Raw genomic sequence first — 22,166 nt, 5'->3', positions numbered from 1 at the left:
AGCGGAATGCCGCTGATAATATCTATTATGAGAATAATTTATACTTAATCTATATTGACATTCTCCCAAATACTCTTTTACCCGTCCCAAAAATAGGGTGACCTATTGAAAAATAGAGAAACTATTTCAAAGTTTGTAAATTTTTTAGATCTTTTGTTTAGACTTATCCCGTGGGCAGAAAGTTCGCTTACACGATCTACTTAATTAACTTATTATTCCCAGAACATGAATTTTACCAGGAATCGAAAAGTATTGCCTAAGAAAGAAAGGCTCCATATTTTCACTGATGGATCCCTATTGCCCAACCAAAATGGGGCAGGTGCTGGTGCTACATGTCCACTTTTTTTTTTTTTTATTCTTAGGTTATGGAGGCTACAAATTTTGATGAAAAAGTTCAAGCCACTATTCGACACTTCAAAATCTGTTGTATTGGATTTCTTATTTTCAACAAGCTGATATATTCAGTAATTCTAAAGTAGCTATTACTGCTATAACAACCAATTTGTCACCTAACAGCAAAGAAATAATACGAAAGGATGCTATTGCTATATTATGGATTATCTAATAATAAAGCTGCTGTCTGTCTTGCTTCCTGAAGGGAAGTAAAATCTTATAAAACTCCATGTCAACTTTATCATTTTCAACAATTGACAGATTAATCAACACTATTTTATTATTATAATATTATTATTATTATTATTATTACTATTATCATTATTAAATTTGAGTCCCGCGCCGTGGCGTCGCGGTCTAAGGCATTCCGCCTAGGACTCGCGTTATGCAATGCGCGCTGGTTCGAGTCCTCATGGGGGAAGAAATTTTCTCATGAAATTTCTGCCAGTGTATGGAACCGGTGCCCACCCAGCATCGTAATGCACTTGGGGAGCTGCGATAGGCAGCGAAATCAGGTTGCGAATACCAGCTATAACGGCTGGGGGGATCATCGTGCTAACCACACGATACCTCCATTCTGGTTGGATGATCGTCCACCTCTGCTTCGGCATGTGGGCGTGAGGCTAGCAGCCGGCTGGTCGGTCTAGGCCCTTCACGGGCTGTAGCGCCACGGATTATTATTATTATTATTATTATTATTATTACTATTATCATTATTATTAATAAAAATAATTGTATTTTTTTATACTTTGTTTGTCTAATTTATTTTGACCTGCTGTTCACATTTTATTATGCTTTTTCCTTTCTTTCTGTATGTTATTATGTCTGATTATTACTTACTTGTTGTTTACATTACATTATTATTATTATTATTATTATCTAATTCAGTTTTGTGTGTAAAATTGTAGTGTACTTCGTAAATTTGTAGTGTTTTTTGTAATACAGTTTTACTCCTGGTTGAGTGTTAGAGAAGGCCATATGGCCTTAACTCTGCCAGGTTAAATAAACCATTATTATTATTATTATTATTATTATTATTATTATTATTATTATTATTAAAGATATAATATTATACCATTTCCACGAAATTTCAAATAATAAAGATGAGAGTGTAATGTAGAAGAAAATATAATTCCAGAGTATCCAAAGGAAAGTCCAGTTGCATCCTCTCGATTACTCACTGGGCATGACTGTGAACAACACTTGAACAAAATTGGAATTATTTCTTCATCACTTTCTCCATCGTGCAGTCTTCAGGAAGAAATGAATCAGAATAATATTCAGTGATGTCCAGCCCTTTCCTCTAAACAGACTGTGTATGAGAAATATTGGAGGGCAAGACTTTATTGCCAAGAACTCAGCAATACAGTAGTTAACAACATAATATTATGGATTCAGCATAACAGATAGGTGTAAGATATGTGGGGAATAGTGAAACGTTATAACTCAATGTAATTTTAGTTACCAGGTCTTCCCTGAATGCAAAAACGGGCTAAACATGTTGTTCAAGAAAGTGACATCCCGTCTTATTTCTGAAGACCTAATGTCAGCAACGAAGTTTGAAATGCGGGAGAGAGACCATTCAAATGCGACATTATTAGTTCAACAAAATGTCGCATTTGGATGGCCTCTGTCCGTGGCACTTCTCCCCCGCTGGTCACTGACATTTTGCTGAAACGTGAAAGCTGTTAAATTCGTGTATTGCAGTCCAGACTTTAAGCTTTAAATAAGGCTACAATAGGATCATTGTTTCTTCTCTTTTTGTTGGACATTTTCAATTTAATAGTAAATTTTTATATACTGGCTCTTTTTTCCTTCCTTTTGGGAAAGTATTGAGGCAATGCATGATTTCTATTTCTGACTTTGAAATGGTAAAATATATCGACAGCATTGGTTACTTAAGCAGTTTTTTTAAAGGAGAATTTTGTACCACTGGCCATAACGCTAATCTTCTTTGTTGAAAGTGTAACAGAAAAATGGGTTGAATACCTCCACCACGAGTTTTTTCTTTCTGCAGGATAATCCAAGTTATTGTTCGGGCATTCATAGTCACAAATGCCCTCTGCAGAAGCGAATTGTGCTCAAGGATTTTGAAAGGACTTCTTTTCAACGCTTTAATTTATGTTTCATTATTTATTATGCTTGTGCAACTGGGTGTACACGGAAGTGAAATGGTAAGAGTACAGCTCTCGATAGTAGAGTAAATATTTCTTGTACAGTTTAATTGGTATGTTGGAACAGAATCTCTTTCGCAATGCTTTAGGAAGAAGTCTGACATTGCCATAATATTTTATTATTGTCTCTTGTTTCACAAACTATTAATAAGATTTGAAAAATATTCTTCCTGCTAGTATATATCGATCGTCTGGTTCAAAAGTGCAACAACTCAAAAAAACAAGTTTTGAGATATCTTCAGTTGAAAGTTTCAAATAAATCACATAGAAAGAAACAGCATTCTGGTTCATAACCACGACAATTAGAAATGAGTCAGTATTCAGGACGAGTATATCACAGTCTTCCAGTTCATTATTAATACATTTCGAAATGTACTAATAGTGAATTAGTAAAGTCCATAGTTACAATTACTTCTAAAGCAGTTCATTTAGTTTTTTTTTTTCTTTTTGGTTGTAAATATGACTTATCTCAATACTGAATTGGAAAGAGCTCCGAAAGGGGCTTTCAGTAGTATAAATAACTAAAAAATGGCAATTTTTGAGTTGTCGCAGTTTTGAACTGGATGATCGATATATAATAAATTGGTATTTTTAGACGATGAGAAGTTGTCCAACTGATGTTACTTTTGCGAAATTTTCAGTCCAGCTAGTTGATGACACTACCATGTTTAAAGTTTAACAGATATAAATAGTGAATATCTATTAAAACCCGTACCGGTATTTGGAATTAACTTCATAAATCAAGAACTAAAATTTGGATATAACTTGGCAATGAGATACCTATACAACATATGTTGGAAATTTTGTCATCCATTTCATTGCAATTGAAGACATTATTACAAAAACAGTTCTTGTCAAAATTGCTATTTTTCATGAGAACAAGAAAACATAAAAAGAACAACAAACGTCAACTGTTTTCGTACAATCGGTGTTTATCTTTGTGGCTATTTCACCTGACCTGGGTCGTTTTTGGAGTCTATAAACATTTCAAATGGTAGCAAATCTGTTCTTGACTCAGTTTCATTAAAAATGACTAGGGCTGTTCTTGTAATAATGTCTTGGTTGCTTCGCTACTAATAATTATGACGTATACATATTACGAAGAAAGATACAGAGCATACATTTTATCTATCTACACAAGTGGAAGTAGAATAGAAGCAGCAGTGCAGAGTGCAGCTGCCCACACCTGGCCGCTGAGTGCTCGGTTATCAGTCTGGAACACACGAAATAATCCATATAAGGACAGTTTTTTGTAATTTGAAATAATTGTGAAAGCATTTTTGACAGTTTTTTGTAATTTGAAATAACTGTGAAAGCATTAAAAATGCTTACCATTTTAAAGACGATGTTGAAAGTGTTCCCCATTCGCTGAAAGCCAGGCATTATAGCTTCTAAACACATTTTGGTTTACACGTTGCGGCTCGAAATGTTGGCCATTTCTTCCCGTTTTTAGTAACTTTGTAACATTACGTGCTGCTGCGCTAACTTCGTGCAAGATTTTCGCGGCGATTGTTGTAATCCATCACCGATATCATCCAACTTTTTCTCTGTTAAAACATGACCAACACTGATCTCGTAGTTTTAAATTTATTCAATATTTTATGAAGTATAGTTCTTTCAGGTGGATCAATCTCAGGATATCGTTCTTGAAATTTTCTGCTACAGTGCGTAGAACAGGTCTGTCCACTTCAAAAACTGTAGAATATTAATATTAAAAATAGAATTCGAAATGCTATAATCAACACTAACTTACACATGATTTGAGGCAGCAAGTCTACAAGGCTTGCTAACAAAGACTATAGAAGGAAAACAAGGGGAATACAAAACGAGGAATACAAGGAGGCCAAGGGGAATACAAGAACAAGTGAAATACAAAGATAACAAGAGTAATTGAATGAGAACAAAGAGAATACAAGGAAAGCAAGGGGAACTGGATAAAACCAGGAGAACACGTGGAATACAAGAACAAGAAGAATAAGGGAAAACAGGGAGATCAAAGAGAATACATCGAGAACGAAGGGAAGATAAGGCGAACAAAGCGAATAGTATATTACGAGAGGGAAACAAGAAGGTGAGACAAGGAGAACAAGGGGAGGACAAGAAGAGCAAGAGGAAGAGAAGAACAAGGGGAATATAATGAGGACAAGGGGAATATAGTGAGAACGAGGAATATGAGAATAAAGGTGAATATAATGAGAACAAGGGGAATTAGTGAGAATATGAGAATAAGGGGGATATAACATGAAGACAAGGGTAATATGAGAATATGAGATTAAGGGGAATATAATGAGAACAAGGGGAATATAATGAGAACAAGAGGAATATAGTGAATATGAGAATAAGGGGGATATAATGAGAACGAGGAATATGATGAGAACGAGGAATATGAGAATAAAGGTGAATATAATGAGAATATGATCAAGGGAATACAATGAGAACAAGGGGAATATAGTGAAAATATGAGAATAAGGGGGATATAATGAGAACTAGGAATATGATGAGAACGAGGAATATGAGAATAAAGGTGAATATAATGAGAATATGAGGATAAAGGGAATACAATGAGAACAAGGGGAATATAGTGAAAATATGAGAATAAGGGGAAAAAAACATGAAGACAAGGGTAATATGAGAATATGTGATTAAGGGGAATATAATGAGAACGAGGAATATGAGAATATGAAGATAAAGGGGATACAATGAGAACAAGGGGAATATAGTGAGAATATGAGATTAAGGGGAATATGAGAACAAGGGGGATATGATGAGAATAAAAGGAAGACAATGACAACAAGGAGAATACATGAAGAACAAGGGAAATACAAGGAAAGCAATGGGGAGAGAAGCAGAACACGGGGAACACAAGGAGAACAAGGGGAAGACAAAGAGAACACTGAGAATACCAGGGAAATAGTAGAAGAGAAAAAGAGGAGTTACATTTGTATGTGCCGACCTATCTCCAACTTACTCTCCATAACTTAGTGACGCGTATCTATGCCTAAAGCGGCGTCCTCTGTGATTCTTGACATTTATCGCCTCTAAGTAACGATGGAATGAATGGAAGAGAAGCCATTCAAATGCGACACCTTTAACTTAACGATATGTCGCATTTGGAGGGCTTCTCTCCACAAATGATCGTCTGCAATGCTGCCAGGAATTGTGATGTGTCGCTCGCCGAAGTCCGTTACTAACTCAGTACTGAAATATAAAGAAAAAAACTGTTAAAAGTATATCGTAATTCAGATTGAAATAATGATAGAGTAGTGTGGTCATGCGTTCTCTTTTTATCGGAATTCCACTGAATTTCTTTTGCTAAAGTATCAGCATCTAATGTCAACGGCCATGAGAGATGAATGCAAAAGGAAAGGTTGCCCAGGAAGATGTTAGAATGAGGCCCACCCAGGAGAAGAAATAGAAGTAGGCCTCATGGAGACAAGAGGTCAGAATATGGACGAGAAGGCTCATTCACAATGAAAATTAAACATGACGTAAGCGTTAACTTAAGAATATAAACGTACGGTAAAATCAAGAAGTCATACCATCATTCACGATGGGAACATATAAATAACAGCAAACATACCTGGTAACCATGGTAACATAACAACGACGCCATTTCCTCATATTGTCGTATACTTCAGCGCTCCACGATTGTGTTCTGTTTTGTAAATCACATACGCATAAGCATGAAAGTTTGGAGTTCGCAAACTTTCATGTTAACGTCTTACGGTAATGTTTATGTCAATGCTTATGTCAATCATTGTGAATGATCCCATTTGGTAGCCTGGGCGCAAACTTCTGTGTTTATGTTACGGTTGTTTAATTTTCATTGTGAATGACTGGAAGAATTAGACGGATGGATAGGAACTAGTGAAGGCATGCAGAGGAAATAAACCAAATATTTTAAACAATGACAATACAGCGTCAAAGCTGTGACCGCACTAACTAAAACTACCCTAATACCTCCCCAAACAGAAAATATGTTGATGTACCGGAAACTGAACAAATTACATAACATTTATCAAAATAATTTGAGGGCATAGTTTATTCCTTATAAGAAAACAAAAGCAAGCAGTTCCAAAATAAGACTTTTATAAATAAATTCTATAGTATTATATTGACGCCGGAGGGAAAAAGATCTTTGGGGAGGCTGAGACGTAGATGGGAAGATAATATAAAAATTGATTTCAAGGAGGTGGGATACGATGGTAGAGCCGGGATTAATCTTGCACAGGTTAGGGACCGGTGGCGGACTTATGTGAGGGCGGCAATGAACCTGCGGACACCCTACCCAAATTAAAACCACTCGAATAACGTAGAAAATGAAATAGAACAGTTCATTACACGATGTGAACAGTGTGAAAGCTATAATCCCAACCTCCCCTCACCCCAAATAAATGTAGTATATAAATATGTATGTATGGTAAATTTGCAAAGCGGTAAATAATAAGGCCACTGCATTTTAGTAACGAAACTACTTCCCCCGAACCAATAATACAAAGCCACTTTCGAGAACTCAAGGGCAAGGATATTTATTAAGTAATAATTCCAGGGAAAATACTTTCCTCAGATTCGTTTTTTTTTTTCCTTTTGCATGGAAAAGTAGTCCTATAATTCTTTTGGTCCATGGAAAATCCTCTTTATTCACACATTACTCATTTCAACTTCATACTTTGCCACATCTACTAAACTAGCCAAAATTCTTGGTCCAGGGAAAATTTATGGAAATATACAGCATAGCCTAGTTCTCCCTTCAGATCACTTATTTTTTTCCCCTCTTTTGGTTCAAGACTCGACACGAGACGGTCACTAATGCTGGAACAGTTTGCTTACCTGCATTCTAAAGTTTAGCTATGATTGCAATTTTCAAGCTGAAGTAATTTTACATATACAGCCCATTTGGCCATTTTTAGCCCACAGTAAATTTTGAACGTGAAATAACTTCTTCTTCAATCAAGAGTTTCGTTAAGTAAGAATGCTATCACAACTGGACGATTACAGTTATGAAAATGTGCAAAAATAAATTTTAGGAATTTGTGGAATGTCATATCAACTAATCGCAGTGCATTCTGCTCAAGACTTGGCAACGTACGCTGACTGAATACCAAAAATAACCATATGGTCGCGTCAATGTCTAAAATACCATACCAGCACCACAAACTTTAGCAATTTAAATAATACACACCAATATATATTATACTGAAAGACATTTGCTTACCTTCTACCGACTATTTAAACTACTACTACCTAAATTAGAAAGGAGAATAAAGTTGCTCTAAACTCTACAGCCCACGCAATGTTGAAAAACTGAACTCATACACTTCAATCATCTAGGTACATGTTGCGACATGCTTGACAGTTCAGACCTTCACAGCAAAATTTGAAGCGCCATATATTTCACAAACCAGACGATCACTGCCTGTGTGTGATATGCACTAAAGTGTGGAAGTTATACATAGCATGTGATAAACTGTATTCCAAGTACGGTGTCCTTGATGAAATTCTGTCAACACTGAAGTAAAACTACATGCATATGTTGCGCTTTTCTATGTATACACAATTACGTTTTCACTACTTGGTGTAATTCTACAGAAGATGTCGGATGATTGTAGCGATCCCAGACATCTCCTAAACGACTGATCATGTAGGCACCACATTATAATGTATAATAATGTCCGGAAAAGGTTTCCCGGCCACCGGCATGGCTCAGTTGGTTAAGGCACTTGCCTGCCGGTCTGAAGTTGCGCTCGGGCGCAGGTTCGATCCCCGCTTGGGCTTCTTCCGAGGTTTTCCCCAACTGTAAGGTGAAAGCTAGGTAATCTATGGCGAATCCTCGGAGTCATCTTGCAATCACCAATCTCATCGACGCTAAATAACCTAGTAGGTGATACAGTTAAATAACCAAACTTAAAAAAAAAAAATCCCGTCGCTTTAATTAGGTATATTAGTATTACCAGATAGGAGACCTACTAATTAATGAGTAAATTGTATTTAATATTCGGAAAAAAAGGTCAGTTCTTTTAAATCTTGTTTAACCATTTTTATGCAACATTTCACATTATGGGGACAGCATGAAGCAGCAACGTTTTGGAAATTTTCAATTCTTTTCTCTCTTGTTTAGAAAAATTAAAATTTGTAAATGTAAAACGTTGCATTTAATCCAATCAAGGAAAATACTTTCATGGAACAAAGTAAATTTATTTTTTATTTCGAAAATCAAAACGGATCCTGTTTCTCTGCAGAGGTTCCTTAATAAAGCAGTTTTGTTTTTACTTTTTTTATGTTCTATTTCTCTTATTTCAGTGCAGGATCTCATGTTCATAATATCATATCTTTCAACACATTCCTTAATAAACAATGTTTCTTAATTTAGTGTTAAAAACAATAGAATTATTCTTGAGAATTATTGAAGTATTTCTATTTTTTATGAGAAGAATTATTCTTTGGGCCATCCACTGAAACGATGCAGTGAAACTGTAACAGGCCACTAGACATAATCATGACAGCAAGAAATAATCATTCAAGAGACAAATGATTTTGCATAATATTGTAGCTAGAATATGCACAAACACACTAAAAGTTTTCATAAATATATCTATACTAATAATAAATCTGTAGCCAAAATTTTTCTGGTAATTTTCGATTATCCAAAACTAATGGGTGTTAACATGTATAATTAACCATCCTGAAACCGAAAATCGCTTTTTTGAAATTTTTGTTTGTATGTCTGTCTGTCTAGATGTTTGTTACCTTTTCACGCGATAATGGTTGAACGGATTTCGATGAAAATTGGAATATGAATTAAGTTCGTTGTAACTTAGATTTTAGGCTATACGGCATTCAAAATACGTTATTTAAAAGGAGGGGTTATAAGGGGGCCTGAATTAAATAAATCGAAATATCTCGCCTATTATTTTTTTTCAAAGGCATATTGGTTCCATTAAGTTCAATGTTAATTGAGAAATGAGTTCTATTCAGTCAATACTTAATTTTTCAATTCGCTTATTATTGATTTTTGTGAAAAATGTTACATGACAAAAATTTCTTTAAAAATGATTTACGATAAGTTTTATTCTATGCAAAATTTTGATAGGACTGATATTTAAGGATATACAAGACTTTTAAAATAACAATATAATACATTTTCACCGCCGCCTCAGATTATAGCGTCGTTGTTCCTGCAGCAACTCCTATGTTCAAAATATAAAATTTATCAGTAGGAAAAAAACACATTTATTCATTCCATGGCAATGGTACATTGGAGATTGTGAATTCTTACATTTTCTAAAGAAAGAAATATAATTAAATACCACTATACAGTATATGCTGTATCACTGTTTAAGTTATTTGAAGGGTTCAGAACCATAGTGGGCCCAGCGCCATTTACTGAAGACGTAGAAAACAAGGGTTAAAATTAAGTTATTACCATAATTCAATGGAAACCTATAACAAGTAATATAAAGTATACACATTAAAACTAAATGATATGTCAATCTTCATTAAACTATGGTTGCATGTAATAAAAATTAAGAAACCTGTTAAAGGAATTGTCATTGCACCAAATGATTGCTCTCTGGACCAAAATGATCGCATTTTAATTATTTGGATGCAATTTAAATTAAGTAACATAATAAACGATTTATCCTTCTATCAAACACGAATGTTCACTGGATCAAATGTTCTATTTTAATTATGTAATTACTTTATATTTATTTCTAACAGGTTCAGCGGAGCGCACAGGTACGGCTAGTAACAAATAAAGTTTTATTATGTATTCAACAGAAATGATCTCCTTGTAAATGTTCTTTGTTTAGTGTCTTACCTTAATTTTTGAGAAAGCAGATTTTCTTTAGAATATCCTTGTTACATTCAGCAAGTGATGAAGACACTGCAAAAGTAATTCTAAGTTCTTTATTGCAATACATTCGCGTCATAACTAATTACAAATTAAACAGGCTGTTGACTTCAAGGTTACAATAACGTCGGTTCACACTTTCACAAACAACAAACTAATTTTTTTGTCTTTAACACAGATTTTTATAAATAATAATAATAATACTGAAGTATACTGGGGCAGACAAATACAACAAACCTGCAGATTGTCACGACATTTGTGTAACATATACAAAGACAACATCTAAAGAGATTGTAAAGGGAAAGAGTACAGCATAGCATTCAGTTGACCTTGAGAAAAATTATTCAGTAAATATTACAAGCCGCTATTCAAATGACGATGATGAAGGATTAAAAAGTAACACCTAAACAGTCTCTCTGAAACAAAATTAATGAAAACTGCTTCTGTACTGAAAGGGTACAAATGACTAAAACAGCCGGCCCGGATGGCTCAAGCAGTAGGGGCACGGCATGTCTCTATCGCTTGGTCCAAAGGGTTGTGGGTTCGAGTCCCGCCTTGGGCATGGGTGTTGTGTTTGTATTAGTGTAAGTAAAAACAAAGGAAACAAATGAAAACGAAAACGGAAAACAAAGATAACTTTGGTAAACGGCCTCTGGCCGGTGTCTAAATTATAAAAAATAAATAAAATACAAAAAAAAAAAAAAAGTATTTAAAATAATATAACAGAACGACACATTTACAAACTAATGAAACAGACTTCAATTTATCACTGTCATAACAGTAGAAGAAAAATTGTTGTAAAAAGGCATTAAAGCTAATTTACCGGAAGCATAATGGAACATTTTACCGTGAGGACAATATATGGTTCAGAGTAAAGAAATGAGGCCTGCACTGGGATACAAGTCCTTCAAATCCCTTTCTAGAGGATTTAATTAGAAGTGATAACTTCTTGTATTGCTGTTAAGCGATATGCGTTATAGAAATGCACTAAAAACATAAGCTATTTTGTAAGATTAATCTCCCAACTAACAGGGAAAAGTAGAGAAGTTTTAGCGAAACTAGTACCGAGTCAACTAGCACTGGTGTAGATGTAAACAAATATAAGAAAGGTCTGCGTTTCGAGTGGCAACACTTCCTACATTCTTAATTTCTTTCTACATTATTATTTAAGAGACCCTACAGATGAGGCCACATAGAAGCGCTGCCACTTGTGAATAATGGCCTTCACACAAAGTCACAGAATAGTGGCGCTGCAGACAGTCCGAGTGGTTGGTTCCACTGCTGGTGACAGCCAATAAAAGTGACATTTCCCACCATGGTCCTAGAAATTAAATCGTTAAGTTTCACGTGAGGCCACTATTTTATTGGCGCATGAGTGGTTCATCCGTCACACTGCTAACAGACAACTGTTGGGCCACCATTCCTTACATCGCCATGACAGTATATAGCCTATTGTGCCACGTGTTTTTCTTTTTTCGCATTTTATTGACAATTCATGCTAGTAGCTCTTGAAATGATTTCTTAAACATGCGGAAAAAAATTATTATTTATGGTACTTGTGAGGTAAGTGCATCTTTATTGCGCGAGTGGAAAGATTTAAGCACGAGGCGTCAGCCAAGCACAATAAAGATCAGGCTCACAAGTACCATACGTAATGTTATCCATGACCATAACGAAAAATTCTGTTTTATAAAAGAAAATATGTTGAAAATAAGTCCTCATATAATCAAATATCATGGCATGGATTTTAGAATCGATATGTGTACTAGGTAGGTTATGATGTAGGAGGCCATGATTAGTGAAGAATGGTATCTAAGGCGTTGGATAAATAACAAATTATAATTAATTATATAATTTTAATATTTTTTTCATTTTAACCGTGTATTTTCATCTTTTTGAAGTTTCAGGGATTATTTTGAAGTGTTCACGGGACTAATGTGATTAAAATAATTTCACATTTTACTTCTGTAAAATTAAGAGGAATATTAAAACGTAATTAATCATCGTGTCTGTTTAGCTCAGTGTTGGCTAATGCGTGTTGTTATTAAAATTAAATCCTATAAACCCAACTTTGCAGGTTCAAGTCTCCTAGCATCCCAAAAGATAAATTATGACAAAATTAAAAAAAAAAAAAAAAAAAAAAAAGACATTAGATATGGATGCAATGCACAAATTACAACGTAGTAGGTAGAGAAAAGAGAAAGAGATTGAGTGTATGTATATTTAAGAAGTGGTAATAAAGAAGTAGAGGTAGTGACATCTAATAACTAATATATTAACTTCTTGAGTAATAGTTCAATGGAAAAGTACAAATGTGTGCCCGGGTACTAGGAAAATACTAATGAACTGTGAGATAAAGTTCAAACTGTGAGGTAAAGTCTTTATCTCACTAGTGGAATAAAATAATGTTGAATAAAAGCCTACTTTACAAACGCAAAAGTATTTAGTAAAGGCATGTTTTTCGTTATGGTCATGGATAAAAAACTTTTTTATAGTCCTAATGTAAATCATCAAATAATGTTGAAATAGTCTTCCATTCTGTCTTTCAAAGACCAGTACACTCTTCTTCTATTTTTAAGTCTATTCTTTCTCTGTATGAGCAAAGTTGCAAAAGTGTATCTCCCTCCATGTACATGTTCATAGGAAGACTGAAAAATACTCTACAAAAATCTAGCGAATTAAGCGGTACTTCAAATCCACGTTCGCAGCGCCACTAACAAGCCACTACTGGCACTGCTAAGTGACCTCGTCAGAAGGGACTCTTATACTGCAGAATATAGTTCCAGTGTTGCCAATTCAGCGGTTTTCCCGCTAGATCTAGCGTTTTTCGGCGTTAGTTTAGCGGGTATTTTTAGCACTCACAGCGGCAAAATATTATTTTACATTGACAATATAGGAATTTAGCAGTTTCTGCACGGCTTCACAGCGGATTTTTATTAATCGAATTGGCAACACTGTATAGTTCATACTACTATGAAAATGATACTTATCTATGGGTATCAGCTATAGTTAAATGAAGTTTCATACTTGCTATGAGCATCTTTCAACATATGCTAAATTCAGTAAAAGAGCATCTACACCATGAAGACGTCATATATTTAATAGTGCAAAATCAATTAAAAGAAGTGTACAGACTCGAATCCGGGCTTACTCTCATGCTAGTCTACAACGCTATTATGTTATTAGGTTATGCTCACTTGTTTTGAACAACTTCCAACGCAACAGCAGTGTTAAAAAAATCAACAGTTTAGAAGAAGAGCTGATCATCTACAACTGCTTACGGGCTAACTGGTAGGGTCACCTTTACAATCTAACACGTGTTTTATTATGAATTGAATCTTCGATCTCGCTACACACCACACACGGGACTGATGTCTGATTTGTATCGCGTTATTTCATGATGAAATTGAGAGATGACATATCTTTACAAATATACAGTACATACATCTGGAAAAATAAATAAGCAAGTTTCGCAAGGTCGAGGATCAGTAACAGATTAGGTTTACTTTGTTCAGGCTTTTGGTATTCCTTGGAAACATGGTTTTCAGTAGATATGTACTTACTTACTTACTGGCTTTTAAAGAACCCAGAGGTTCATTGCCGCCCTCACATAAGCCCGCCATTGGTCCCTATCCTCAGCAAAATTAATCCATTCTCTATCATCATATCCCACCTCCTTCAAATCCATTTTAATATTATCCTCCCATCTATGTCTCGGCCTCCCCAAAGGTCTTTTTCCCTCCAGCCTCCCAACTAACACTCTATATGCATTTCTGGATTCGCCCATAATACGTGCTACATGCCCTGCCCATCTCAAACGTCTGGATTTAATGTTCCTAATTATTTCAGATGAAGAATACAATGCGTGCAGTTCTGTGTTGTATAACTTTCTCCATTCTCCTGTAACTTCATCCCTCTTAGCCCCAAATATTTTCCTAAGCACCTTATTCTCAAACACCCTTAACCTATGTTACTCTCTCAAATTGAGAGTCCAAGTTTCACAACCATAAAGAACAACCGGTAATATATGTACAGATATACATTTTTCCAGGATCTAAGAAATGAGTGCTCTTCCACGTAATGCAATGTAGTGATTGTACCACTGAATTACGTGATGATTTCGTGTCAAAATTTCTGGAAAATTGGTCAGATATACCCTATAGGGCCGGGTTGCGGGGGTTTATAACTTTCGCAGTGATCACGTAATGTCTTTAGAATAGTGTGCTACAACTCTGGTTATTTTCAATAATTCAACTAATTTTTTTTGCTCGTGTATTGTGCGTAGCTGGACTGAAGATTCACCCATTCCATTATTAGTTCCCAATTTGGAAACAACAGTCCGTTGAGTCCAGGTGTGTACTTCAGACCTGGCGGTGCCAGGGTACTGTTTTTGAGGCCGGATGGCGCCAGGGCACTTTTGATTTTCATATTATCTTAAAATTTTGCATTTATAAGAATTCATATTTTATTCACATTTAAACAATTCCACAGACTCAACACCCTCTATATCTAGATTCGAATCCTTGTATTTTCGTCTAACATTCCATTAAGTATTCCTACGGAAATGGTGATGATGACGAAGAAAACTACCGGTACTACTGATATTCCAGAACCAGAGTGCTTTTGTGTTTAGAAATACACCACTGGCTGAGACGCTTGCCTGCCGATCTGAAGTTGCATTCGAGCGAGGGTTCGATTCCCACTTGTGCTGATTACCTGCTGGGTTTTTTTCCGAAGTTTTCTCCAACCGTGAGGCAAATATCCGGTAATTTTTTACGAAACCTCGGCCTCACCATTAATTCCATAACGTTAAGTAACCCAGTAGTTGATACGACGTTAAAAAACCCTGGAGCCCCTCTCGTAAAGCCCAAGTTTTAGGAGTGCCCACTAATATGATCGGTGAAACTCTCTGCGTCCGTGAACACCATTTTGCAGAGATCGCACTTGAAAGCGCCCTCACGCGCATGTTTCAAGAGATGTGACGTCGCCCGTGTCGTGGGAAGTGTCTGGCAACAGATCTTACACTTGAACAGCTTGTTGTGCGTGCGCTTATGGTACTTAAAGCTATTTCTATGAGAATATTCTTTATTACATACTTTGCACTTGAATGGCCTCTCTCCCGTATGAACATGTCTATGATCATGCAAACTTCTATTTGCTGTAAACCTTTTACCGCAAATATCGCATTCAAATGGTTTTTCGCCAGTATGCCTTCGTTTATGAGAAACCAAAGCCCCCATCTGAGCAAACGATTTAGAGCAAAGTTCGCAAGTGAACGGTTTTTCTCCAGTATGTATCCGTTGATGAGTGACGAGAGCGCCGCTATGCGGGAACGCCTTGCAGCAGACATTGCACACAAACGGCTTTCCCCTAATGTGCGACCTGAGATGTTTCGTGAACTTGGAACGCTGCTGGTATGATTTGCAGCAGAGCTCGCACTTGAAGTGTTCGCCGGTGTGTGTACGACGATGAGTCATCATCTTACAATAATAGTTGAACTCCAAGCTGCACATGTCGCACTGGAAGCGGTTCTCACCTCGAGACTTGAGATCATAGAGTTCGCAGTATTCGTTGCAGAATACGCACTTCGACACATCTTCGCGAGGTGGCAGCAGTCGCGGTATGGACGATGTGCGACCTCTCCTGGGCTTCTTCCGCGCATGCGCAGCGTCCTTTGAGTGCGAGACCAGATGTTTGCTTAGCTTCTCGGGATCGCTGAAGAACTGGTGGCATACTTCGCAGATGTAAGCCTCCACAACAGGCAGCCCTTGGGGCTTGTGTTGCTCCTCAGCTGTACTCACCAGTTCTAAGCTGAAACACACAAAGCCCGTCGTACTGCTGGACCAGTGTGATACAAACTGTTAATTATCTCATGAGTCGAGGTTGGTTACTCTGGAACAGATAATCGTCATCAATGCAGGATGGTTGGAGACATAATATAAACTGAGAGTTTAGAACCTCATCGACCAACATAACTATTACTGGCAATCTGCAATTAAAGTGGGGCCAATCCATTTTGAGTACTATCAGGTAAAAGCAAGGATAAGAGAATTCCTACTTATGTTTTGGCTTTGCTACAAAATAATGTTAAATACGGTGTATGTTAGTTTTCTTTTCACTGATCGAAATATAAACCATTCATCCAGCTCATGTCAGGTTTAACACTGGACTTCTTCTATCAATAGTCTCTAAACACACACCTTCATCTCAAACAGCAGAAATTACTAAAATGCTCTCTCAATTAATAACACTCAATAAAAGAATTGTATTCCAATGGATACCATCCCATTGTGGAATCCTGGGAAACGAGAATGCGGATGCTTTAGCAAAGAAGGGCAGCACTGCTACTTACAGACCTGTTACTAAATCTACGTATTACTCTGTGAAAAGATTTATTAAATCTACATACTTAGACTTCAACAAACAAAATTTGATAACACAATCCCAAGGGAAAAAATGGAACTCTCTGTATCAAAATCCACAGTTAATTCCCGATTTACCACGAAAATCGTCTGTAGCTGCATTTAGATTGGCAACAGGCCATGATTGTTTGGCCAAACACCTGCATAGAAATGGAATATATCAGTCCCCTAACTGCCCATTGTGCAACTCAAACCAAGAAATGGATTCGGAACACCTCAAAATCTGTGCTGGTCATGATAATATCTTTGAAAAATGTTGGAGTGCAAGAGGTCAAATGACTTTGTCAAATGCCTGGCATTAGAAAACAACAACAACACTGGACTTCTAGAAGAAAAATAAATTGAACAGATTTATGGATAATAGGACAAGGAAATATCATTTAAAACTCAAGCCACACAATGGTGAAGTACTCACTCTTTGCTTTCAAGAATGGATTCTCTTCAGCAACAACTCGTATTGAGAATATCATTCTCTTTTGCAACAAATAATATGAAATAAGGAAAAACATGACACATAGAAAAATTATGAAGGAGTTAAAAGTTCATAGTTATACTTTGGTAACAGTATAGAATAAATAATTCCCAGACTCAACATTTCTTCAAAATATGAGCAATTTCCAGCCACATATTGTTTCCTCAGTATTGAAACATCACGTTTGAGATCAAAGTTGAAAAGACAATTCAAACATAAGCCCAATGATCAATACTTTACGGTAAAGAAAAGTTTGCAGGACTTGTTTTACAGATGTCTGGATGTTAGCATTGTAACAAGTAACATTGCACCATACAGCATTAATCAGATAACAGAACACTTCTCGCCACTTTCCAATAGATTAATTACTGGTACCTACGTTGCACAATTTTTTAATTATTGAACTGTAATTATGAAAAAGTTAATTGAACATTTACACTGAATGAAACTGGCAAGATACTTATTGACCGGTAAACCCTGCCACTGCTAAAAGTGTTCAGGACAAAAGTTAGGGTTGCCAACCCTCTCGTATTTCCCGGGATCTCCCATATTTGCCTTTAATTTTTAACAGTCTCCCGGCTCCCATTTTATTCTTCACTCCGAGCATGTTTTTCCCTTATTTTTGCATAATGTAAAAATTTCTATTCTAAAAATTTTTCCGTGAATGATGACTATTTATATGATGAGTTTTGTTGTTCAAGAGATGCATTAAAATATGCAGTCTTTATAGAACGTAATGCTTGCCAAGAATGAGTTTTAGTGCTGATCAGTTTAAAATCAAACAATGTTAATGTTATAAATTTGAAAAAAAAAACTGGCTTGTTTTGTTCAAGCATACCAAGTAGTAATGCTCATACAAAGAGGTTGTTCCATCTCATGAACAATAATTGGACAGATGTCCGAAACGTGAGCACGACACATTTATTTTTTTATTTTATTGTGCTTCCTCAAATTAGAGGCTGCCATTAGACAAAGCATACAAAACAATATAAGAACAAATAGATGATGAAAGATAACAGAGTAAGAAAAAAAATGGTATAATTCTGTATAATAAACTGTTACATTAAACGAAAAAAAATTGGAAGGAGAAAAATTGAAAAATGACTAAAGGAAACATTCATCTAACAAAGGTAATTATTTTACCTGTATTAATAATTTCTTTTCAGAGTATATTTAAATATATCTATACTCCTATTGGCATTATTAATACTAGTGGTATTAATATTATAAAATATGATTCTTTCGTAAGATATAATATTCTTCTTTGATATTTTCTTTGTACGTAATTTCTGTATGCCGTATTTTTAAGGCTACTGCTTAGTACTAGTACTTATACATTTTACTTTTATTGTATTCTATATACATTTGATGTATCATACATACATGACGTTTCCCTATACCGTATTGTACAGCCTCTGGAATTTGGATAATTATTTTATTGGGTTATTTTACGACGCTGTATCAACATCTAGGTTATCTAGCGTCTGAATGAAATGAAGGTGATAATGCCGGTGAAATGAGTCCGGGGTCCAGCACCGAAAGTTACCCAGCATTTGCTCGTATTGGGTTGAGGGAAAACCCCGGAAAAAACCTCAACCAGGTAACTTGCCCCGACCGGGATTCCAACCCGGGCCACCTGGTTTCGCGGCCAGACGCGCTGACCGTTACTCCACAGGTGTGGACTAATTTGGATATTATGTGATATACAAATTCATGCCTCTTCTTAACAATGCTCCGTGCCTCTCTCTATCTTTCAGATTAACATCGTGTAATAAGTGAGTATTAAGAAAGTGCTTTGACATTGTGGCAACCCTTCAATAATGGAAGTTTGTAGCAATAACTACTATAATAAAAACAGCAGCCGCTCCCAGTGTTGTAAATCCAGTTTACAAGGCCTGTATACAACAGCGGTAAGTACAAGAAAAAACACGATCGTGCAAAAAAAATATCGCAATGCCATTGCTCCACACGTCTCGACGCTTGTCTCATTTTCCGGCGCGTACATAGGACCGATCAGCTGTTGGAGCGCGGAAGAATTTTGCGTTGTTTGTTGACATGCGAAGTCTTCTTGTATGGAAACAAGATTGAAAAATGTAATTTAGTTATGGGGTATACAATTATTTAAATACAACCAATCCTCAAGTATAGCAAAAGCATATAAATTTCCATAAGTTGTTATATTTTACTCAACTAGATGACCTGAATATTAGCTCGTGATAAGACACACGCCTACGAACGACGTAAGAGAAGAGTGTACGCCTATAATAATAATAATAATTACAGGAGCTGTTATAAGCGTCTTACCTTGTGCCTAGTTGCGAAAGTTCCTGCTGTATTAATTCAGTGTTTATCTTTAAATTATCCCACTGTTGTTCCTAGAAAACAAAGAACATTCGATCAGAATTTGGGACATTATGACCGAGAAGCAAGGGCTACAAAGTCAGGCATATTGAAATATTCACTACCTCACCTCGCCTTCGTCTTTCTTCTCCAATTTAATCACAGAAGGCATTGCACTTGGCGACTTGTCTTCTTGCTTTATATCACTCGGAGAGAGCATTGGTAATGTACCGGAACCAACAATAACAATGTTCATGCTCTTTAACAAGGTTCCAGTACGCTTATCAGGTATAACTTACCGAGTTATATTTGTACCTACAATTTTACTCTATTAAGCAATTCAGAAAACATGATACTTCGTTTGCGGCGAACATGGATCGTAAAATAGCGTTTTAATTTAATAGAATGACAGCAGTACCACTTGATTTTTATTTCTTTAATATTTAATCACTTCAGATTACATACAAATCTTCCCCGACAGGAACAAATCGACTGTTTTACGCTCTGTGCTTTGATTCAAATTGTGCTTGTTCAATGGAAAAAAAATACGTCAAGGAAACAGTGTCGCCAATTTGGGGGGAAAAGCCGCTAAATCGGGGTAATCGAGAAACTAATTAGCGACTATTGTCAGCGCATTTCGAACTGACGGATCAAGGTCAAACAATGAACTGCATTGCCATTCCTGGACCATTCTCCTCAACCAAAGTCAGCTGGGATTACCAATGCTTCAGTTTAGTGACTCGAGCGTGGTCTGTACATTTGTACGTGACCTTGATCTGCCAGTTCGAAATACGCGTATAAATCGTGTTTGGGACTAGCGACTGTTTTGGAGTAGCGGAAAATCTCACTCAAATGCAGTTAATTCATTGTGCACTCGAGTAGGCATCGGAAGTTGAAGAGCTTCTGAGATTACTTCATACAAACACAGAAACATGTTAAACGAATAGCTTCCGTTTGTTGTTGTCCAAGGCCCCTTATAGACGAAGTCATTTGTTTTCGTTTCATTACAGCCCATTAGGTGGCGAAATTAAAACGTGTTATTTTAAATCTCATTTATCTCGTTAAATATCAGTACTATCAAAATTTTGCATAGAATAAAACTTATCGGGAATCAGTTTTAAAGAAACTTTTGTTATGTAACATTTTTCATGAAAATCAATAGTAAGGAAGATATTTCGATTTATTTAATTCAGGCCCCCTTGTAACTTCCCTTTTAAATAACGTATTTTAAATGCCATATAGCCTCAAATCTAAGTTAGAACGAACTTAATTTATATACCAATTTTCATATAAATCGGTTCAGCCATTATCGTGTGAAAAGGTAACAAACGTACAGACAGACATACAAACAAAAATTTCAAAAAAGCGATTTTTGGTTTTAGGATGATTAGTTGTACATGTTGACACCAATTATTTTTGGAAAAGCAAAATTACCAGAAAAATTTAGGTTACAGATTTATTATTAGTATAGATAAAAAAAGTACAGGCTGTACTAAATTATAACAAATTGTACAAAAGAAAAAATCAATTATATGTATGAGCATAGCGTACAGACCATTTAAAATTGTGCCAAAAGTGGCATGGATGAATATATTCACATGGTATCTTCGAAGGGGAAATTTGCATTTTTCTTGTTCTCAATTGATGTTATCCACATGTAGGTCTATTTATAATCTTAAGTCTCCAGTCTCAAATTTTTATTACTGGCGTAGTACATTGCAATCAAGTCTCGATCTTCGACTGACTTGCACAGCGTGGTCGTTGATTCATGGTGATTCCCCTCCTTCACTGGATCAGTGGATGTTGGCGTCATTGCATCGTGACTCGTGGTTATGCGCTAAATTTGCTTCCCTTGTGGCCTTGTGGTATTGAAGTGAAGAATGAACCGTGCAACAGAACAATGCTGTTTTGCTATATTATATTTTTGTTGTTCTTTTTTATTTGTGCTTATTATTTTATTTTTTCCACAATGGGTAAGGTCAAAACAGATTTTGGAAAGAATGGCTGGAAAGTTGTCTTGTGAGAATGGATTGCAGAAGTGCATGTAGACAGTGGGACGCTGTAAGTACTGTCATTGCAACTTAGAAGATTTATTAGATAAATAAATAAAAAACTAAAAGGCATATAGCTGCTCCGGAACCATTCAGGTCCAGGTGAAAGACTAGGTTTAACGAAGCTCTGGCATTATTTACCATTTTGCCATGCAAAATATATATCTTAATAAATTATTCTAAATGTGATTTTCAGCAAACAATTTAATATTAACACTTATTTAAGCTGATGTAAGATGGTTAGGGGCATGCTGCAGTAACTAGATTTCCGGTGAAGTCCGAGAGAGGATTGACATCGGCACTGTTGTAACCATCAAGTGCTGGAGCCTCTACTTCCTAGACAGAAATAGTGTATGTACTGATGATCCAGAAATCATTATGAAATCATCACTGGTTTATACAGTCTTAAGAGTAAGGAGGTCTAGAGAAAATAGTTTCGATTTTATTAAATATTGTTACTAT

At 36.0% G+C, this 22,166-nt stretch overlaps 1 protein-coding gene and 1 long non-coding RNA gene across 3 annotated transcripts; both read right to left on the bottom strand.

Moving 5' to 3' along the window:
- Positions 1–2,149: 2,149 nt before the first annotated feature.
- LOC138698663 (uncharacterized) lies at positions 2,150–8,341 on the bottom strand. The gene is made up of 4 exons (XR_011331920.1): positions 7,783–8,341; positions 5,536–5,765; positions 3,900–4,262; positions 2,150–3,780 (listed from the first exon to the last, which is right to left on the bottom strand). It is a non-coding gene; the product is annotated as an uncharacterized lncRNA (long non-coding RNA).
- A 1,427-nt stretch (positions 8,342–9,768) lies between these two features.
- On the bottom strand, positions 9,769–21,861 carry LOC138698664 (zinc finger protein 135-like). 2 transcript variants are annotated; one of them, XR_011331921.1, is made up of 3 exons: positions 19,784–21,861; positions 19,618–19,688; positions 9,769–16,311 (listed from the first exon to the last, which is right to left on the bottom strand). XR_011331921.1 is itself a non-coding variant. In XM_069824810.1 (3 exons), the coding sequence occupies exons 1-3, from the start codon at positions 19,907–19,909 to the stop codon at positions 15,294–15,296; spliced, it is 1,134 nt and encodes a 377-aa protein (XP_069680911.1). In that variant the 5' UTR covers positions 19,910–21,037; the 3' UTR covers positions 9,769–15,293. The 2 variants fall into 2 exon arrangements, 1 of the variants encoding a protein (XP_069680911.1); XM_069824810.1 differs by having other exon boundaries at positions 9,769–16,230; positions 19,784–21,037.
- Positions 21,862–22,166: the final 305 nt, after the last annotated feature.

The sequence above is a fragment of the Periplaneta americana genome, chromosome 4 (genome assembly GCF_040183065.1).
Source record: "Periplaneta americana isolate PAMFEO1 chromosome 4, P.americana_PAMFEO1_priV1, whole genome shotgun sequence".
Taxonomy (NCBI): Eukaryota; Metazoa; Arthropoda; class Insecta; order Blattodea; family Blattidae; genus Periplaneta; species Periplaneta americana.
This window is presented reverse-complemented; position numbering and strand designations above follow the sequence as displayed.

Excerpts from the sequence above, each read along its gene's own strand:
- LOC138698664 (XM_069824810.1), bottom strand. The coding sequence starts at position 19,909 with ATGAACATTGTTATTGTTGGTTCCGGTACATTACCAATGCTCTCTCCG. Across the intron at positions 19,689-19,783 it reads AGAAGAAAGACGAAGGCGAG|GAACAACAGTGGGATAATTT; the intron begins GTGAGGTAGTGA and ends TTTGTTTTCTAG. Across the intron at positions 16,231-19,617 it reads CTTTCGCAACTAGGCACAAG|CTTAGAACTGGTGAGTACAG; the intron begins GTAAGACGCTTA and ends TGTGTGTTTCAG.